The 21,614-nt window shown below is 43.0% G+C and overlaps 1 protein-coding gene across 3 annotated transcripts in view; it reads left to right on the top strand.

Moving 5' to 3' along the window:
* Positions 1 to 21,614, top strand: part of LOC137546854 (ras and Rab interactor 3-like) — a 272,031-nt gene that overhangs the window by 194,254 nt on the left and 56,163 nt on the right. For 2 of the 3 annotated variants that reach the window (XM_068269790.1, XM_068269793.1), the window contains 2 exons: positions 2,885 to 3,013; positions 17,254 to 17,464. In XM_068269790.1, coding sequence (XP_068125891.1) covers positions 2,885 to 3,013; positions 17,254 to 17,464 — 340 coding nt within the window. The remainder of the gene's footprint in view (positions 1 to 2,884; positions 3,014 to 17,253; positions 17,465 to 21,614) is intronic. The other variant, XM_068269792.1, reaches the window with a different exon arrangement.

The raw sequence follows: 21,614 nt of genomic DNA, 5'->3' as shown, positions 1-21,614 counted from the left end.
TTGAATTTAACTCTGATTTTGTAACATGAAAAGTGGGGAAATATTTACACACATATTAAATAATGCTACATAAGGTATTATTTGTACATTGCAGTTTTAGAAAACTTGATTATTGATAGATAAAAAAGTAGAGCAAGAATCAATGTGTATCAATAACTGTATCAATAACTTTAAAAATAGTGTGTGACAGATCACTTGCAGCTCAACCCATTACCTACACCTACAGTTTCAAGTTTAATGTAATTAACATAGTAACTATGTTAATTAACATAGTAGCGGCCGCTCTAGTGAAGTATTGCGGTCGCGATACTACAAAGCAGTGACCGGTATTTAAAGGAGCGGAACTAAGGAACAGGTCCGGTTCTCTCATGAAGCAAGGTGAAACATTTGCATCAGGCAGCAAAGTTTACAGGGGCAGCATTTTGTACTGTGTTTACACTAACAGTATGCAGTCAGAATAGGAGCAGAAGCGAGACTCACATACTCACAGCCAGCCAGTGTGCTATTGTGTTGAGATGCAGCATGTAATGTGAGAACATTAAATGAAGCAGAGTAAATTGTCAGGTGCTTTGCAATCATTCCAAATCAGGGGGTGAGGAGGGCGCATCCTCACAAGTTTGCCTCAGGCAGCAAAAAGTCTAGAACCAGCCCTACTAAGGAAGGCACGCTATGCTTGAAATTCAGCCTTGAATTTAGCTTGTGGTGCTGGTCATGGAGCTTGTGTTGCTATAGTAGCGCAGCTTCATGAATCAGCTCCCATGCATTTTAACTCTGGGACATTTAATAGGCTGCCATTGATTAGAGACAGTAAAACATTCAACCTACTTTGTAAATGTTGACATATAAAAGTCATTTTTAGGAGTAGGAGGATAGATATAATTGTTTATCTCATTTAATTTTCACCTCGGGTTCACTTTAACCACTTGAGGACCCACCCTTTACCCCCCCTTAAGGACCAGCGCTGTGTTGAGTGATCTGTGCTGGGTGGGCTCTGCAGCCCCCAGCACAGATCATGTAGCAGGCAGAGAGATCAGATCACCCCCCTTTTTTCCCCACTAGGGGGATGATGTGCTGGGGGGGTCCGATCTCTCCTGCCTGCATGTGGCTGGCGGGGGGGGGCACCTCAAAGCCCCCCTCCGCGGCGAAATTCCCCCCTCCCTCTCCTACCTGCTCCCCCCCCCCCGGAGATCAGGGCTGCACAGGACGCTATCCGTCCTGTGCAGCCAGTGACAGGACGTCCCCTGTCACATGGCGGCGATCCCCGGCCGCTGATTGGCCGGGGATCGCCGATCTGCCTTACGGCGCTGCTGCGCCGTACAATGTAAACAAAGCGGATTATTTCCGCTTGTGTTTACATTTAGCCTGCGAGCCGCCATCGGCGGCCCGCAGGCTATTCACGGAGCCCCCCCGCCGTGAAAGACAGGAAGCAGCCGCTCGCGCGAGCGGCTGCTTCCTGATTAATCAGCCTGCAGCTGGCGACGCAATACTGCGTCGCTGGTCCTGCAGCTGCCACTTTGCCGACGCGCGGTATGAGTGCGCGGTCGGCAAGTGATTAAAGGTCCTGTTTAGTTACATAGTCACTGTTGCATTGTAATTATACACATGTTGGCCTGTTGCAGCTTTTAATTATTTATTTTTTTGTGCTCACTTTTTTTTCCTTGATCATTTTGAACCATCTTACCAGAGAATCTCGCATGGATATAACGGCCTGACTGTTGACTGTGTTGTTGAACAATCAGCCAAATGCATGTGTTATCTTTTTTGTTCCCTGTGCTGCAGGATGCAACTCACTTGTTCACTGGCACTGCCCCATGTTCCTCCTACCCTCTTCATAGAACAGCTCATATACCTGAGTTGCATTGTTGTACAACACTTACTTCCAAAATTGTTGCCCTTACAACTGACTCACAGTCATTAAAGAGACTCCGTAACAAAATTTTTTATCCGGTTTTCTTCCATCCTACAAGTTCCAAAATCTATTCTAATGTGCTCTGGCTTACTGCAGCACGTTCTACTATCACCATCTCTGTAATAAATCAACTTATCTCTCTCCTGTCAGACTTGTCGGCCTGTGTCTGGAAGGCTGCCAAGTTCTTCAGTGTTGTGGTTCTGTGATACATCTCCCCCCTCCAGGCCCCTCTCTGCACACTGCCTGTGTGTTATTTAGATAAGTGCAGCTTCTCTCTGCTCTATTATCTTTTACAAGCTGGATAAATCCTCCTCTGAGCTGGCTGGGCTTTCACATACTGAGGAATTACATACAGGCAGAGCTGTCTGGACTCTGCAGGAAGAAACAGCCTGACACTTCAGTGGAAGATAGCTGCAGGGGGAAAGAAACACACAAATGATCTCTTGAGATTAAAAAGGAAGGCTGTATACAGCCTGCTTGTGTATGGATGTATTTTCTATGTGTGGACATACTGTACATCAACCTACTTCCTGTTTTGGTGGCCATTTTGTTTGTTTATAAACAAACTTTTTAAAACTGTTTTTAACCACTTTTAATGCGGCGGGGAGCAGCAAAATTGTGACAGAGGGTAATAGGAGATGTCCCCTAACGCACTGGTATGTTTACTTTTGTGCGATTTTAATAATACAGATTCTCTTTAAGGGTAACAGAAATTTAGATTAGATTAGATAATTTAGTTCGATTATTCCATTAGATCGAATATACAGTAAAGAGTTTTCCAGCATGTCCAATCAGATTTTTCTTGAAAAAACGGGATAATCGTTCAAATTTCTTGATTGGAAAAAAAAATGTTTTCAACTTTCATTCGATTTGATCATTTAGATCGAATAAACGGGAGAATCAAACGTTTTAATTGTATCGTGTATGGGTCTGCTTACAGACTTAACAATCATATTTCATTTTTTTTTCTCTTAGAGGCATTTGGTGCTGATGATTTCTTGCCAGTTTTAATCCATGTGTTGCTGGAATGTGACCTAGCTTCTCTTCAATTAGATGTGGAGTATATGATGGAACTTGTGGATCCTTCCCAACTTCAAGGAGAAGGTGACATGTCATTGCAATGTGATCATCATTCTTTTTTAAAAAATCATGAGCTGCCATTTCTCTTTATGTCCATTTTTTTTTTAAATCTGTTGTTTGTTCTCCGTTTGTGTTAAGCTATATATAAAACAGACATGCTAACATCAAAAGTTATTATTTTTTTTCAACACTTGCCATATTTTCACACCCTCAGTTTTACAATAGTCTGGTGAGGGTCAGTAACGTAGAAAAAAATATTCCCTTAAATGTGCCCGCGTGGCTGGGTCACTCATGTGCAGAAGCACATGACTGGCCGGATTACCGGGAGCTATTACAAGAGAATGAAGGGGCCGGAGAGGATGACGAAGGACCCCCCGCACCTCATGGGGCTGGTGAAAGCCCCAGGTAAGTATAAATACACCATATGCTGCCATCTGAGGTACCTTTTGGAATTTAAGTATGATATGAATTCGGAGCCCTCAGTTATGGTTTTAGGAAAAAGACTTGCTCTGCAGAGTGTCTCTTTAGATGACAAAGTCATTTGGAGGAATTACAGTTCTGATGTTCAGTAAAACAATGTGCTGTGACTCCACAAGGCAGTAGAATAGATTTCAAGCTCCAGATGTACAGATGTCCAGGGCTTGTGCGGTAAACATTGAGTGTTTTCATTTTTCCTAAAGTTAAACAATGGCCAGGGAACAGAAAACAATGTTCTCCTAAGAATAAGGGAACAGGTCATTGGAAAATGGAATTTTCCAGTGCATGGGCAGTAAAGACTGTGCTTGTCATGCTATCATGTGTTCTTATCAGCCAATAGCAGGCGATGGGTTATTGATCCATCCCTGCTGGGTGATGTCACATTTAACTCTTTAGAGGCTAATATAAAATAGCCAACATGGGCTCCAGAGCCCACTTCCAGTTTCCACCTTCTAGCTTCAGACTTCAACCTTACTTCTATTAATTTCCTACCTACCTAAGGGCAACTAGCATAGATGTACCATAAGAGAAAGTCTGGTCTATTTGCAAGGCATAGACCAAGAGCCGCAACGCTTAAGGGGACTTACTACAGACTGATTGCTTTGCTGAGGTAACGAAGAGAAGATTGCTGCTGAACACATCTGTATATCTGTTTGTCGAATAAATTCCTGAAACTTTGAAGACATCTAAGCAGTTCTATCTCTTGTGCTGTTGCTGTAATGAGTGTCAAGTTATCACATGTTCTGTGATATGGTGCCGAACAAAGGTGTAGTGTAGTATTGGGACTTGTGAACTGGGACCTGCAGTTTTCCCAAATTTATGAGAACTGTTATAATGGACTGTTTCATTTTTACTTTTTAATATTTTTATTACGGCAAACAATAGTGGTGGACGCTGGGCTGATATATTATACATAGTATCATTATAGTTACAAGTATCTGGATGATTAACACCTGTTGAGCGCTGGCATCATTTAATATAAAAGGTGTAGTGTAGTTGCCCATAGCAACCAACAAATATTTATTACAGTACCCTTTAAAGAATAATGCAACATTTAAATGAAAACGTCAATAGCTGTAAAATGTCATCCCAAACTATTACTAAAGAGAATTTTAGGACTTCCCATATTTAAAAAGATGAAAAAAAAAACTACACTACATAAAACTACAATTTTTAAATAAAATACCCTGAACAAGCAGGCAGTTGTGTTTTTTTATTTTTTCAAACTGAAGTTTGACTGGAATTTTGAAGATCATGTTTGCTAATGATGTGTGTGATTAAGAGATGCATAAAAGACCAACAGGACACCAGGCACATGGTAGTGCTTTTAAAACATGGCACCCACCATATCCCTCAATCTTAAAACATGGCATCATCCATATCTCTCAGTCTTACTTACCAAAGTTATACTTTCAAGGAAGATTTTTAGTCAGGAAAACTATTCATAAAAACTCGCTCTGGGTCCAGTCTATACTTTGTTTCCTGTCAACTATGATGCCTGATGTGCTGAATAGTCTTTCTTAGACAAAAAAAGAGGGGTGAGCAGACATAATCATGCAATAAATATTGCGAAATAAAAACACAAATGTGTCAAAGATGAGGGGGGCAAGGTCATCGACCTGACTATAAGACTACAAAAAGAAAAAGAAAAAGGGCAACCCCGATATATGATATCTGTCCAAAGACAAATAACTGGTACAAAAACCAAGAGTAAATGCAAATAATTTCTTTATTAAGCCAATTACAAAATTTTAAAACAATTAAAAACAAAGCAATACCATGCCCAGCCCATGAGGCCCCTAATATTATTTGATAATGACAATAAGCCCTGAACACAATCTAAGGTGCTGCACAAACCAATCTATGTAGTTTACCAAATGCAAAAATAGTGTGTATAATTCCTGAGAGATGATATTGCTGCGTCACAATGATAAGTCAATCAATAATAAAGTAATAAGTGACACTGCACTGCAAAATCACAGGTATGAGACACACATAAATAAATGTGCAGAAGAAAAATATATTCAATACATGCCTCCTGAGCTAAGCATCCATGAAACAAGTGCAACACAAGCTATGAATCAAAGTAGGACCTCATGGAGGAGGATAAAGTGCAAGTTTGATACAAACAATAGTATAAAAAGTGTATGCCAGCACAACATATATATATATATATATATATATATATATACAGTATATTCTGGCGTATAAGACTACTTTTCAACCCTTGAAAATCTGAAAAGTCAGGGGTCGTCTTATACGCTGGGTGTCATTGATGCCGGGTGATATGCCCTATCCTGTTACCGTCTCTCAGATCTCACTACTGAGGACTGTAGTGAAACGGTGCAGGTGCACATGTGCCAGATCTGAAAGGCAGAGAAGAAGGTAAGTAGGATACAAGGGTGGGCCAGAAGGGTGAAAGAGGCGTGTTTTATGGGCACAGCACAATCTATTCTTCCATACCGCTCTGATAAACAGGTAGACAAGGAAAGCTGACCAATCCACTTGGGGAGAGGGAGAGTTGACCAATCCAACCAGTCAATCGCCTATATACTGGGTACCACATACAGTACAGCACCAGTATCTGCCAGTGAATTGGAAAATACCAGAGGAGAGGCGAAGAGCAGGAGATGTCAGCAGGGCTTACCTAAGTGTGAGGTGATAGAGAGGGCTGGGGACAGCTGCGTGGGCGCTCCTGCACCCGTCCGACTAGTTCCGCCGAAGCTGTTGTGTTGGCATACACTTTTTATACTATTGTTTGTATCAAACTTGCACTTTATCCTCCTACACGAGGTCCTACTTTGATTCATAGCTTGTGTTGCACTTGTTTCATGGATGCTTAGCTCAGGAGGCATGTATTGAATACCGTATATTTTTCTTCTGCACATTTATTTATGTGTGTCTCATTCCTGTGATTTTGCAGTGCAGTGTCACTTATTACTTTATTATTGATTGACTTATCATTGTGACGCAGCAATATCATCTCTCAGGAATTATACACACTATTTTTGCATTTGGTAAACTACATAGATTGGTTTGTGCAGCACCTTAGATTGTGTTCAGGGCTTATTGTCATTATCAAATAATATCAGGGGCCTCATGGGCTGGGCATGGTATTGCTTTGTTTTTAATTGTTTTTAAATTTTGTAATTGGTTTATTAAAGAGATTATTTGCATTTACTCTTGGTTTTTGTACCAGTTATTTGTCTTTGGACTGAATAGTCTTTCTGAGATTACAGTTAAAGTTTGAGAGAGTTTCCTCAAATTCTGATATTTTTTGTTCTCTTTTCAGTACTAGAAAATATCAGAGGATGTTTGATGCAGTGGTTCTGCTAAGTAGACATTTATTTCTTTTTCCGGAGATACACATCAACTCGGCTCACTGCTGAAAGATGGTTTCCTCAATTGAGAATAGTAACTCCACATGCTATGACCTCCTTGTTGGTCAGTTTGTGATATTTGATTGGTATCTCCTCCTAATCCTTGTGCTGTAGAATTGCATACTGAGATCTGAAATTTCAGAGGCTAGTGTTGATTTAGTTTCCTCAAGATTTTCTCTATTCGAAAATATATTCCCTTTGAATCGGGTCTCCAGTATAGTACCAAGAGCATAGAAGTTTTCTGACTCAACGGACTGATAGCACCTTTTTATAGATGCAAATAAATCATTTTGGAATCACTGTAAGGAACCTACAGTTGATTTGAAGTTCTGCAAAATGTATTATTGACTAAAAAATGATTTCAGAGATGGTTACTTGGCTTGAACTGGCCACAAAAGTAGCTCTATCGAACACAATAAGGATTCGTATCAATTTGCCTCCAGTGTTACTGCTGCAGTCCCCCTAGACGCCCCCCCCCCCTTGTTATCAGCCCAGCAGCAGTTGCAGTAAATATCCAAAATATCCAAATAATGGACATTAGTTAAGGTTACAGACAATATTTGGGGGTGACAAATAACAATAAGACAATACAGGAATACATGCAAACCAGATCACGCAGCACAGTATGAGTACAGCATGAGAATGCATCATAACTCATTTACAGTGTCACAGCCTGCCTAAGAGATAAACCAGCTCTTATCAAAAGTTCCTGGGTTTTCAAGCACCCCTGCTGACTAGAAACCATCAATCCTGAATTGGTACTGACAGAAACTGTATAAAGGGCCTTGCCCCAAGAACCCTATCTGCAGAACTCCGTACATCAAAACTGATGTTCACACTTTTCCAGACTGGGTGGCTGTAGAATTCTTACTACTAAGCTTCTGCACGCACAACTGTTCTAATAGCATGTAGGCAAGCTCAAAGAAACCCTAAAAATCAACTTCTTAAAATGTAATGATTTTTTAGCCACTAGGAATATGCTAACTGAACCATTTTTTATAGAATTTATTAAAGGAGAACTGTAATGAGAAGGATATGGAGGTTGCCATATTTATTTCCTTTAAAGCAATGCCAGTTGCCTGGCTGTCCTGCTGATCCTTTGCCTCTAATACTTTTAGCCATAGACCCTGAACAAGCATGCAGCAGATGATGTGTTTCTGACATTAAAGTCAGATCTGATAAGATTAGCTGCATGCTTATTTCTGGTGTTATTCAGACACTACTGTAGCCAAATAGAACAGCAGGGCTGCCAGGCAACTGGTATTGTTTAACAGGAAATAAATATAGCAGCCTCCACATCCCTCTCACTTCAGTTGTCCTTTAAGGCCAGCCTGACCCACATTCTGGAGAGTTCCCAGGCGGATTGGACATCCAGACATTGAGGAATACAGGTTGTCAGTCATACTTGACAGTTTAATACTCATGTTACTCATGTTTCATATGTGTGAATTTGTAACGCCTTACTGAATGCAAATATGATATCCATTTGGTGATATGACTTATGGGCATTGAGAGATCGGCATACCAGGTATTCTGCCAGGTCTGTCTCTTCATGGATGGGGGACTTTCCCAGCTCCATTTGCAGCAAGGCTGGACTTTGATTGTCATAGCCACTCCCCAGCTGCAGGGTGAGTAAAACCCAATGATCCACTCAGCTCAGGGTCCTTTGTCTAAAATCTTTGTTGAATTCCATATACCAAAAGGCCAGCAGGACACTGGCCAAATTATTGGATTATTCTGCACAAAGACTTTACCGATTATTAGACACAACCAAACCCAGTACTTTGAACATCATTCACTCTTCTCTGTATTTCTATCCAAGCAATTTTGCTCAACTGCTAGATATTATTTTGGCAGTTTTAAAGTATATTTTTTGTGTATAGTTCAATTGGACTAATGAGAATTAGCATTATTCTAATAGGGCCACCTAGTGGACAAATGTAGTTCCAAAGTGAGGCAGGCACACCTTCCGTTTCTTGGGGTGCTTGGTGAGGTGGCATAGGCAGTGCCACACTCGTAAATCAATCACATAAATCTCACCAGCACACCTCAGATTAAAGCACACCCTTTATTGTGCCAGTATCCACACAGTACCAACAATTGTTTCGGGTCCACGCAGGGTCCCCCTTTGTCAAGGCATATGGTAACCATATGCCTTGACAAAGGGGGACCCTGCGTGGACCCGAAACAATTGTTGGTACTGTGTGGATACTGGCACAATAAAGGGTGTGCTTTAATCTGAGGTGTGCTGGTGATATTTATGTGATTGATTTACTAGTGGACAAATGGGTAGCCCCTGGCGGGAGACTCAAAGATGCTTTGCCGGACTCCGGGAATACGGACAGAGATGGTGGAAGAAAAACGGAGGAGCGGCGTGGGACATGCGGCGAGACAGGAACGATAGAGGTGTTTTTTGTTACATTTTAAATAGGTAAGGAGTCAAAACTGACTCTTTTACCTATTTAAATCTCTAGCATCTGGGGTGTCCTTACTAAAAGAGGCTCCCAGATGGCAAAAGCAGCCTGCAGACACCGGCGATAAGACTTTTCACCTGCTCAGAGCAGGTGAAAAGTTTACACCTATGTTTGGTGGGAGGCATTGCTTCCCAGGGGGTGAAAAATTAAATTGCATAGGGGGCAAGGAACTCGCTGGGCGATTATATCACCGGTGTTAAATCCAATTGCATTAGGCGAGGTTACTGACGCCTAATTTAAGAACTCGCCAGTTCTTCTTCTTTGTCAAGATGAGCATTTGCAAAAGCCAAGCGAGCTTTTGTGTGCCTTATCTGGAGAAGTTGCATCCTCCTTGGTCTGCACCCATGGAACCCAGCAGTGTGCAATGTCCATTGGATTGTCTGCCTTGAGACATTGCCACCAGCAGAGCCCAGATTCACCAGGATGGCCTTAGTGGTGATCCTTGGATTATTTTTCACTTCTCTCACTATCCCCCTGGCCAAAATAGGTGTCGCTTTTCGCTTGCGACCATGTCCTCTGAGATTTTTTTACAGTGCGGTACATCTTGTATTTTTTTAATTATACTTTGCACTGTAACTTGAAAACATTTAGAAATGGCCTTGTAGCCCTTTCCTGACTTGTGAGCAGCCACAATGCACAGCCGCAGGTCCTCACTGAGCTCCTTTGTCTTAGCCATGACTGTCCACAAACTAACTGCAGAGAGCTGCTGTTTTTCACCTGTTGAGTTCATTAAAACAGCTGTTTCAAATTAATCAGGGTAATTAGGATGCTTAGAACAGCTTGGACTATTTGGAATGGTGTAGAACTTTGTATTTTGCCACAGACTGTAAGTTTGTGAAGGGTATGAATAATTTTGGACTGGACACCTTTTGCTCAAATGTAAATAAAAGCTGAGGATTTTTTTTTTCACAATAATGCCTCTCACATCATCTTGTTATCTTTTGTGAGACACCTATGTCATTTCCCCGTCAAAAATTGAATAAAAGTAACTTTAAGTCAAAATTTGCCAGGGGTATGAATTATGGGCAGCATTGTATTTAGGAAGGGGTTCTTTTTCTTAAGACTAATTTAAACATGGAATATTTTACCACAAAATAGTTACGGTAAGTCACATTCTATATCTATAGTTAAAGGAGACTTTCCTTGCATTGAAGGACATCCACAGATAGACAATTTTGTGGCCTTCCTCTTTATAAACTGGGATATGTCAGGGTGCAGAACTGAAATAATTTTTACTTACCTTACTTTTTGGGACCATAAGACAAGCCCTTATTTCCTCGCCCAAGAATATGGGTATGTGTGTGTGGTCGAAAGTTACTGCCAGGGGCGTAACTAGACATCACTGAGCCCCCCTGCAAAACTTTGGATGGGGCCCCCCTGCACCCCCACTTTCTGCACAGGAAAACTGAGGACCAATGTGTTTTCCCCATGCAGACAGACTTAAAGGAGATGTTTCCTCCAGCCCCTTGCAGCCAACAAGTCCCTTGTTGCAGCTCTGCTCCTAGTATACAGTATACATACACACACAGCCGTGTTATTTTACTACATGAGAGCACATGCTATATGGAGGAGCAATAATGACATGCTGAACATAAGATATAGTATTCACTGTAACTTTGGCAAAACATTCAGTATGTCACTGATTGATACTGTTACATTCAGTATGTCACTGATTGATACTGTTACAGGATCTTGGACACAGTATGAAACAACAAGCTCTCAATGAGGCAGTGACAGTCAGATATCAATCTTACCCACTGCTGTGTTGTAAAAGTAATCAGACACCATAAGGTCATTAGCCTGTGTGTGATAAGAATCTAGGAATCTCTTTGGAGTGATTGCTGATTAAGGGACAGTCTATAACTTTTTTTTAACCTGTGACTCCTTTGTGTGTAAAGGTGTGTACACACGCACTACAAAAGGAAATGATGAGCACCCCGGCCCCCCTGTCGGCAGACTGATAAGGCTGTTTCTGAACGATCCGCTGAGCGGATCATTCAGAAACAGCCTTATCAGTCCGCCGACAGCACGTACACATGGACATTCTGTCGGCTAAAGACTGCCCGGCGGGAGGGTCCGGTGGACCCGTCATTTCCATTTGTAGTGCGTGTGTACGCACCTTAACCTCCTGGGCGTTACGGACGAGCACTGCTCAGGCCCTGGTGGGCCGATTTGAATAATTTTATTTTGAAACACGCAGCTAGCACTTTGCTAGCTGCGTGTTTCTCCGATGGCTGCCACTCACCGCCGATGCGCCGCTACCCGCCGCGTAACAGCCCTCCCCCCGAGACCCCGTGCGCAGCCTGGCCAATCAGTGGCAGGCAGCGCTGAGAGGTGGATCGGGACTCCCTCTGACGTCACAACGTCATTCCGTTCCTCGCCATGGTGACGGGGGAAGCCCTGAAGGTAATCCCGTTCGGAACGGGATTTCCTGATGGGCATGATCGCTGTCGGCGATCGGAAGGGTGGGAGGGAGAAATCATGTAGCTAGCGCTAGGCTAGCTACATGATAAAAAAAAAAATTAGGTTAAAAAAACCACCGGCGGCGGGTGGTTTTTTTAACCGAATTTTTTTTGTAATCATGTAGCTAGCCTAGCGCTAGCTACATGATTCCTCCCTCCCATCCTTCCGATCGCGTTCTGAACGGGATTTCCTGATGGGCTTCCCCTCTCGCCATGGCGACGAACGGAATGACGTCATGTGGCCGCGGGGATTCAGAACGCCAAGGTGGTTAAGGTTGTACCTGAAGTCATCATAAATTTGCTGCAGTGTGAGACAGATGTTTTTTTGACAAACCCTAGGGAGCAGGGACAGTGTACAAATTCCAAAGTGTGTATGATTCCTTATCTGTGTGGTGGACACATGCAGTCAATATAACAATGGTGCAAGAGCAGAATACGTTTTTTTCTCTCAATGCCCTTAATTGTCAATCTCTCAAACTTTTCCCCCCATGGCCCCCCTGTGGCTTCTGGGCCCCCCTGCGGAGGCATCCCTTGCAGGGTCTATTGTTACGCCCCTGGTACGTCTTATGGTCCGAATACTACAATATTCCTCCCAATGCCAGGTGTCCCCCGCCCATAAAAATCCTCCCAGAAAGATGGTAAAAGCACCAAAGTTTTCTGGTGCTGTGTGTTGGTTTGTGTCCTCCTCTGCCCAGTTTCCTCCTTTGTCCCCTTGTGTCTCTCTCTTTCACGCATTGGTGGAGAGTGTGCAGGCTGTCCCTTACTGCATAAGGACGGCACAGTGCAGAGATGAGAAGAAGAACAAAAACTGGAGGTACCGCTCCACCGCACCGTGAGAGACAGTGCTGGATCACGGGCAGCCAAGCCCAGGATAATCAGAAAAGATGAAGGAAGGTCCGCACAATGTCTCCGCATCAGTGTCAATAAGTTTATTCAGGACATATCCAGATCTACAGAAAAGCACTTGACTTACATGTTTCGGACATAAAGTCCTTAATCATAGTCAACTATGTGACTATGATTAAGGACTTTATGTCCGAAACATGTAAGTCAAGTGTTTTTCTGTAGATCTGGATATGTCCTGAATAAACTTATTGACACTGATGCAGAGATGAGAAGCAGTAATCCTCTGTAGAAAAGCCACTGGGGGATCCATGCTCCCAGCTGTAGTCTCTCTCTCTTCACTTCCGCATACATCACCAGTGTTTAGCAGATTCACATGGGAGAGAGACACATGGGGATAGAGGAGGACACAGTGGGACAGAGGAAGACACAGGAGGAAACGGGCATGGATGAGGGCACAGAGGAGGACAAGAGGAGCACGGATGTGGACAGAGAAGAACATGGGGACTGAGAAGGACAAGGCAAAAAAGCAGGACACGGGAACAGAGGATGAAACAGGGGTGTGACGCCTTTGATATGTCATATCAAATGCGTAATGAGTCACAAGCGTACATTCCATTGCAATACAAAATTACATTTTAAATCAACCTTCTTTTCCCCTGCCTCAACCAAATGGCTGGAACCATTAAGGAACCTTTCCATGCCAAGGTAATTACAAAATCCCTTAGCAGAAGTTCCTCCAAGCACCCAGGTGTGAAAAGCTTTCTCCTAGCTTTCACCAGACCTCCTAGAAGGTTTATAGCCCCATCCATCAGAGGTGAATTTGACAAAACCAATTTAGCCATCGTGTCTTAGACAGCCTGGCACCAATCCCAGCAGGGTTTGGCACCTCTCTGTGTAGCTGAGGAGTTCAAAGGAAAACCAATCTCCCCAGCTGGTTGATATAACCTCATGGTGAACGGTAATTTGTAAACTTCTATATTTGTCATATTTTCTGTGTTGCAAAGCTGCCAGGTCCTTCACATTCGCAGAGTGTGCTAGACTTTACGTAGCACTAGTCCTGAGAGATTTTCAAGGACCTGGATCTCCCAGATCTAGCGCTACAAAGTTTGGAAGTAAAAAACTGTGTTAGGAGTCATCCATGGTCCTCATATTTAGTATCAGAAGATTCTTAAATTTATGCTGAGGATAACTATCAATGTTATGCCTCCGTGAGACCTACAGATGCCGGAAAATTGGCAGAACCAGGATTCTGCCAGATTTTGTGTATCTGGGGGCAGGAACTGCCCATTTTCAAGTTAAACTGAGCTGGACTTGGACGTGTCATAACCCCTCCCAACTACAGTGATGGTTACACAATGACACACTAAGCCCAGCGTCCTGTACTTTAATCTGACATTAAAATATCATCAATCGACGGCCCACTAGGACATGGGCAAACTTGCCATCTTGGACTTTCCGTCAAAGACTTTTGATTCCTGCATGGACTACCGATAATGGTATTTAGAACGGTTGCCTTTTCATTTCTACCCTTTTTCTATCAACCCAATCTGTTCTGACTGACAGGTACATTTACCTATTGGTTGTAAAGTATATTTGTGTGTATAGTTTTAGAATAAAACTAATGATTGAATTGTTCAGTCTTGTGCCTGTTCTAGTAATCTGATTGTTGCTGCAAAGAATTTGCCCTCCGGAAAGTCATACTACCGCATTGTATGTTCTTTTCTAATAAATTGTTGACTGGCTAGCTAGGTTATAAAATAATTGTTTTCTTCCTTCTTGGAATAGCTAGTACCTGATTTCCTGCCACGAAATTGATAATTTATTTATCGATTGTACATACAATCGAGATTGCATCATATATGGACCCAGTAACCCTTCTTTAACAACATGCTGCTCACAACTTCAAACCTTCGGAAGTGACTATTCCCCGAATGGTGACTGGAGCAGATCGGACATGATTGGGCTGGCTGCCGTATTATGATAGCGTTAGGATTCCTTCGTCCCGTTATAATCTCGGAGGATGATGAAAGCGAGTAACTCGATTTTCAAGCCAAATCGATTACTCTTACAGACTTGCCCCAATTCCATCATTTCAACTGAATTACACAAGGTCGATAATTTTCCTTTTCAATTGCACAGATAGTACATGTATGGGCACCATCAACCTATCTTAACTGTTTACTGTGCGCACAGTGGAAGTCCAGAAGTCTCTAGTGCACGGGACCTGCATGGCAACTGTGACCTAGTAATATGGGATTGGTGGGTGGTCGTTACATTCTCGGCAGTGGTGCGACCAATCTTTAACGTCAGTCTGCTCACCGTATTTCAAGCCATCGGATGTGACTATTGCCCGAATGATAACTGTAGCAAATAAGACAGAATTGGCGCGCTTTGTCACGTTACCATCTGCGATTCAGCAACCAGTCTTTTAACGTCAGATGGGACAGTGGTGCTTAATTGTCACAAGGGGTACAGAGGAGAACACAGTGGGCATGGATGAGGACACAAGGGAGACATAGAAGGATACAAGGAGGGGGGGCAGAAGAGGACACAATGGAGACACAAAGAAGGATACAGGGATACAAGAGGTACAAGGGGGACATAATAAATGGGGATGAGGGGCAGGGGTGTAGGAAAATATCCACACGATGCAAATGTCCTATGGATGCACTAGGTTTAGTATATTTTTCTCCTGGTTTTTGTCATCTAAACGTCTTATGGATATGGATTTATAAATGCCCTTCACTTCATCTGTGTCCCTTATGGTACCTGGCATATGTCCTTGGGAGTAGGAGGTAGGAGAATGCATTAAACAAGACTTGCTGAGCTTTAAAGTGCCATTGGTCCTGGGAGTACCATGCCTCTGAATTAAAGAACTGAAATGAGAAGACTATGAAGCTGCCATATATATTTCCTTTTAAACAATACCAGTTGCCTGGCAGCCCTGCTGATCTATTTGTCTGCAGAAGTGTCTGAATAACACCAGGAACAAGTATGCAGCTAATCTTGTCAGATCTGACAATATCAGAAACACCTGATCTGCTGCATGCTTGTTCAGGGTCTGTGGCTAAATGTGTTAGAGGCAGAGGATCAGCAGGGCAGCCAGGCAACTGGTATTGTTTAACCTTCCTGGCGGTAAGCCCGAGCTGAGCTCGGGCTATGCCGCCGTAAGGCACGGCTCAGGCCCCGCTGGGCCGATTTGCATAATTTTTTTTTGCTACACTTTGCTAGCTGCGTGTGCAATCCGATCGCCGCCGATCCGCCGCTATCCATCGCGCCGCAGCCGCCCCCCCCCCCCAGACTCTGTGCGCTGCCTGGCCAATTAGTGGCAGGCAGGGCTGAGGGGTGGATCGGAGTCCCCTTTGACGTCACGACGTCATCCCGCCTGTCGCCATGGCGACGGGGAAGCCCTCCAGGAGATCCCGTTCTTTGGGGGGATGCCGCTGAGCAGCGGCTATCTACATGATATAAATTTTTTTTTTAAACGGCTGTGCTGCCCCCTGGCGGATTTTAATAAACCGCCAGGAGGGTTAAAAGGAAATAAATATGGCAGCCTCCATTCAACTCTCACTTCAGTTGTCCTTTAAGCTCTCAAACAAAGCCCTGCCCCATGGGTGTTCTATCACCTGTTTCTGTTGTGTGAGTGCAGCAGCAGGAAGTTTGGTGTCTTGAGGAGCAGCAGCATTGCAGGTCCCTGGAGAGCAGACATCACAAGGTCCGAATACTGTAAGGTGCGTAGCCACCACTGTGTCTCTCTGTTCCATCTCTCTACCCCTTGTGCATCCCTCTGTCCCCGTGCTACCTCTGCCCGCCATGCCTCTCTGTCCCCCTGTGCTGCCTCTGCCACCCTGTGCATCACTGTGTCTTACTCTGCCTCCCTGTATGCTTCTTTCTGTCCCCCTTTGTGCCTCCTTCTGTCCCCTTGTGCTACCTCTGTCCCACTGAGCCTAAGCTCCTTCTGTCCCCCTTTGTGCCTCCCTCTATACCTCCTTATGTCCCTTTGTGCCAGTATTTGTCTTAGTCCCCATCCTGTACTCCCCCAGCCAGAGTTTAAATGCAGCATAGTGTAAATGAGTATAGCGCAGCAGAAGCTGTGCTCTCGCCTCCCCTTCAGAGTGAAGTGCTGTGCGACCATCCTGTCTGACTCCTGTTCCCTCTAGGGCTGGCACCTCGCTCTCCTCAAGTTGCATGTAATCATGCTACATGCAGTAGGAGTTTCCAGGCGCTAGGCCAATACTCCGCATTTACACACTAAGCTAGGGGAGAGCATGAAGGGGATGTGCGATGAAATAGGATGGTATTAGTGGGTTGTTTGTATCTCAGGGAATCCCTGTACTAAGCTACCACCTTATACGCCACATGGCTCGTATTGTTTAGTGTTGGGGGGAGGGGAGGGTGACACACCACTTGCCTGGAGTGACAAAAAGGCTAGAAACAGCCCTGACAACTGGTACTAGTACTGTACATATTTACATTATCAGGTTGAAAAAGTTATGTCCATCAAGTACAACACCATAATAACGAATCTCCAAGAACAGCTATTCCTGCAAATGCAATAACACCACTCTACTTGTTAGTGAACGGAATTCATATATTTAACATATCTTCTGTCATTTGACTTCCAGGTGGCTACTACTTGACTACTTTATTTGGAGCTTTGTATCATATAAGCAGCTTTAACACCATATCAAGACAGCTCAGCGCTGAGGCCCAAAATTCTATCCGACAGTGGCAACGCAGACGGACTATCCACCTTAAAAATACTTCTGAAACAAACACAGATAGTAAAAAGAAGATGTCAGAAAAATATACACCTTTGTTGGCCGGGGATGAAGAGTAAGCTAGTGCATCTGTTATATAAACACTATGGTCAAGCAAAAATAAGCTGGTTTAAGATGGAGAGTGATCTACAGTTGCTTTGTTTAAACTCAAGTGCAAAACAATAGCAAGCATATTGCAGAAGATACAGAGCCCACTAAAAATATTTGATCTCTTGGACCAGTTTTATAGCTACATATTTAAAGCTAAACCCAGAACAATCGCCCAAATCCATACTTAAAGGAACCACGAGATGGGGACTTATATATTAAATATACATAGCTGGGCTTCCTCCAGGCCCCATCAAAGGGGGGGCCTCCAGGCTTATCGCTCCCACGCCGTCCTCCTCCGCCTTGTTTGTCTGCAATTGTCCTGGAAAGTCCCCCGGTCTGGAGCCAACTGTGCCTGCACAGTACTACTGCGCAGGTGCAGAACTCTTCTGGCGACAGTAGCAAGACTGGGGATCGTGCTCGGCTGGACTGCACCGACTTACCAGGGCCAGTTGCGGGCAAACGAGGAGGCGGAGAAGGACGGAGTAAGCCTTGAGGGGGCTGTAGGAAGGTATGTATAATATCTCATCTCAGGTACACTTTAGAGAGTAACTTTATTGTATATAACAATTAATAAAATTGCTTATTTTTTACAATATTTATTTATAAATTATGTATTCAATGTTAGCTCATTGTTACCTCACCCTGATTTACATTGTGTAATTTATTCGTAATTTCACTGTATTTACTACTGGCAAGCTGAATCAATGTGGGATGTGTACCCCCCAACCCCCCCCCCCCCCCCCCCGTGAAGTGAGCAGGAACATATATCCTATGATTCCTATCTAAAATGAAGTTCCACTTTCATTAAACATTTCTAAGGCATTTTTCAGTACAGGTAGTCCTGTTAGCAAACAAAATAGGGACTGAAGGTATATTCTTAACCTGAATCTGTTCTTAAGTCGCAACACTGTACCATGTCCAGGGCAGTACAACTGGTACTGCTGTATGAATCAGATTCATTTCCTGTAAAGTGTCAGTGACAGTGCCATGTGGGCCCCAGCTGCAATCAAAATATTGTGCTCCCACAGAAACACGCGACAATGCAGCTGACAACATGTAATAGCCAGCCCAGCTGCACATAATCAGGCCCTGCAACTATTAGGCTGGACCTAGGAACTGGCTCTATTAGATTCCGCCCGTATCCGACACTTTATTAGGCCATGCCCCCAGCCGAAGATCTGTTAGGCTCCGCCCCCACACGTGAAGATGATTGTAGCTCAGCCGGGAGGTTAATTAATGCAGTAGCGGTTGCGGTAGATCGTGGTCGCGCTACGAGCACATTGCGCGGCAGTAGGAAGCATCGAACGCAAATTAAGAGCGCACTTTTTTTTAATTGAAATTGAACTTGTTAATGCAATTCTCAATATTTTTAAGAGCTCAAACCCAAATCTAGGCAAAGATTTAAACATGGCATTACAAAAATGCATAGGAAGAGTTCCCAAATCTTTGCTTTTTAGTGCGAAATTAACAAAAATAGTGAATGAGAGGAAAATAATTTAATCTTGCATGTCAGTTTCATGCAGATTATACGCAGCTTGAAACAGGACCAATCAGTTCCACAGGGAAGTACAGTTTCAAACTGCTTATGATTGCATGAAATCTGCATGTAATCCAGGATTATTTGAATTTCATTACCCAACTCTACAAATAAATGTTCTGCAGCTGCAAATTCTGTTTGATATGTGACCTGAAGCAAGTGATCTGATAAACTCTGTGAGTGGGGTTGTTGTTTGGCATTCATCATGCTGCTCAGACTGTAATGAGGCAGAGCAAACACAAGCTCTAAAAGAAGGTTGTGTTTTGCAGCTTTGGAGCTGATCACAACATAAATAAGGTCACTTGGTAATGGATCCCTCAGGCAACACTTCGATGCTTGCGCTCGCAACGTATTCTGTTACTATGAAAAGTGGCCAGAATGTGTCTTGCTGCTCCGCAAGTTGGGTGCTGGATGGTGCCACTGGTAAAAATATTGGGAATTTACATTACCAATATTTTTACTATACACTTATATGGCACCCATTCTCATACTAAAGGCTGTCATACTAAAATAAATTTAAAAATTGTATGGTGTAATACCTATAATGACTAACTGTACAAGGTTTATGTACAAAGTTTCAAAAACTAAGTGTCTTCTTCAAGCATGAAACAGAACAGTCCTGATCCAGTTCTTTATCATGCATAAAGAAGAAACTTAAGTTTTGAAAGCTTGCAGTTAATCATTAAAGACATTACTTAACTCTTTAGCAGCCAAATTTATTTGGCTGCAGGGCCTAATTTTGTGCCTTCTCCAGCATGGCAGGCTCAGCAGGGTATTGGCAGGGTATATAGAGTGGGTGGCAGGGAGCTTTTATAGTTACCTGTCTGGACGGCTTGATCGGCTTCTTCTTTCTCCACTGCGGAGGCGACGTAATCACGACATCTCTTCTTGGTTCTGATCACATGATATGACATGATCGTGATCCAGGAGACTATGTCAGTGTTACAGTACCACCTGGTGGTGAAATAGTCCACCCGGTGGCGCTGTAACGCTGATACCGTCTCCTAGTCCCGATCACGTCATATCATGTGATTGGATGTGATTGGGACCTAGAAGACATGTCGTAAGTTTCGAGTTGCCAGAAGAGGAAGATAAGAAATCTGCAAGGAGTTTGTATGTTCTCTTCGTGTCTGCGTGGGTTTTCTCCAGGTACTCAGGTTTCCTCCCACATCCCAAAAACATACAGATAAGTTAATTGGCTTCCCCCTAAATTGGCCCTAGACTGTGATAGATGCACAACACGATATAGACATATGACTATGGTAGGGATTAGATTGTGAGCTCCTCTGAGGGACAGTTAGTGACAAGACTATATTCTCTGTACAGTGCTGCGTAAGATGTTGGCGCTATATAAAATACTAAATAATAATAATAAGAAGAAGCCATCCAGAACAGGTGACTAAAACTGCTCCCTGCCACTAGCTAGTTTGACTGCACTAGGCACACAGACAAGCTATGCTACTCATCGACAACAAGTTAAATAATCGTACTCAATGCCAAGCCGCTGCAGCTAAAGCTAACAAAATTTTGGGATGCATTAAAAGGGAAATAAAAACTCGAGATGCTAGCATAATATTGCCCTGTTTAACTCTCTAGTAAGGCCACATCTGGAATATGGAATTCAGTTCTGGGCACCACATTACAAAAGAGATATTGCAGTTTTAGAGTAGGTGCAGAGATGAGCAACAAAATTGATACGTGGGATGGAAGGTCTCACTTACCAAGAAAGGTTAGATAAACTGGGTTTATTTAGTCTAGAGAAAAGACGCCTTAGAGGGGATCTAATTAACATGTATAAATACATCAGAGGGCAATATAATAGCTTGGCGGATGAGCTTTTTGTCCCTAGGCCTTCTCAAAGGACTAGAGGACATGATCTGTCCATGGAGGAAAAACATTTTAGCCATTTATTTGGGAAAGTGGTTCTTTACAGTAAGAGTGAAGCTTAGATGCTTTCCTTGCGTTGAAAGACATCCATGGCTACAATTACTAGGTAATGCCTAATGATGTTGATCCAGGGATTTTATCCGATTGCCATCTGGAGTCGGGAAGGAATTTTTCCCTTTTGGGGCTAATTGGACCATGCCTTGTAAGGGTTTTTTCGCCCTCCTCTGGATCAACAGGGATATGTGAGGGAGCGGGCTGGTGGTGTGCTTTGTACTGGTTGAACTCGATGGACGTATGTCTTTTTTCAACCAAAATAACTATGTAACTATGCTGGCAGAGGTTTACATTGCACAGCTGCTTTCAAACGAAAACATTTAATTTGAAGTTGCTAATGGGTTAAACAAGTTTATTGTTATGTCTATTCTCTCTGTGACTAAAGGTGGGCACACACTATACAATTATTTACATTTCTTTTCAATTCAAGATTTACAGTCAAGTTTTCTGATTGATTGTAACATTTGAAAAATCTGACCAATGTACCACACATGGGTGTTACATTTTTCCCCAATTATGCAGAAAAAAAAAGGAAAAGATTGAAAACTGTGAAAAAATTGCTTGCATTTTTATATTATTAAATTGTTAATCTACCAAACACCATACAATTGTTGCGAAAAATTTATCAGAAATTCGG

Source organism: Hyperolius riggenbachi, chromosome 2, assembly GCF_040937935.1.
Source record: "Hyperolius riggenbachi isolate aHypRig1 chromosome 2, aHypRig1.pri, whole genome shotgun sequence".
In the NCBI taxonomy this organism is placed as follows: Eukaryota; Metazoa; Chordata; class Amphibia; order Anura; family Hyperoliidae; genus Hyperolius; species Hyperolius riggenbachi.
The sequence above is the reverse complement of the archived record's forward strand: the minus strand, read 5'-3'. Positions and strand labels throughout refer to the sequence as shown.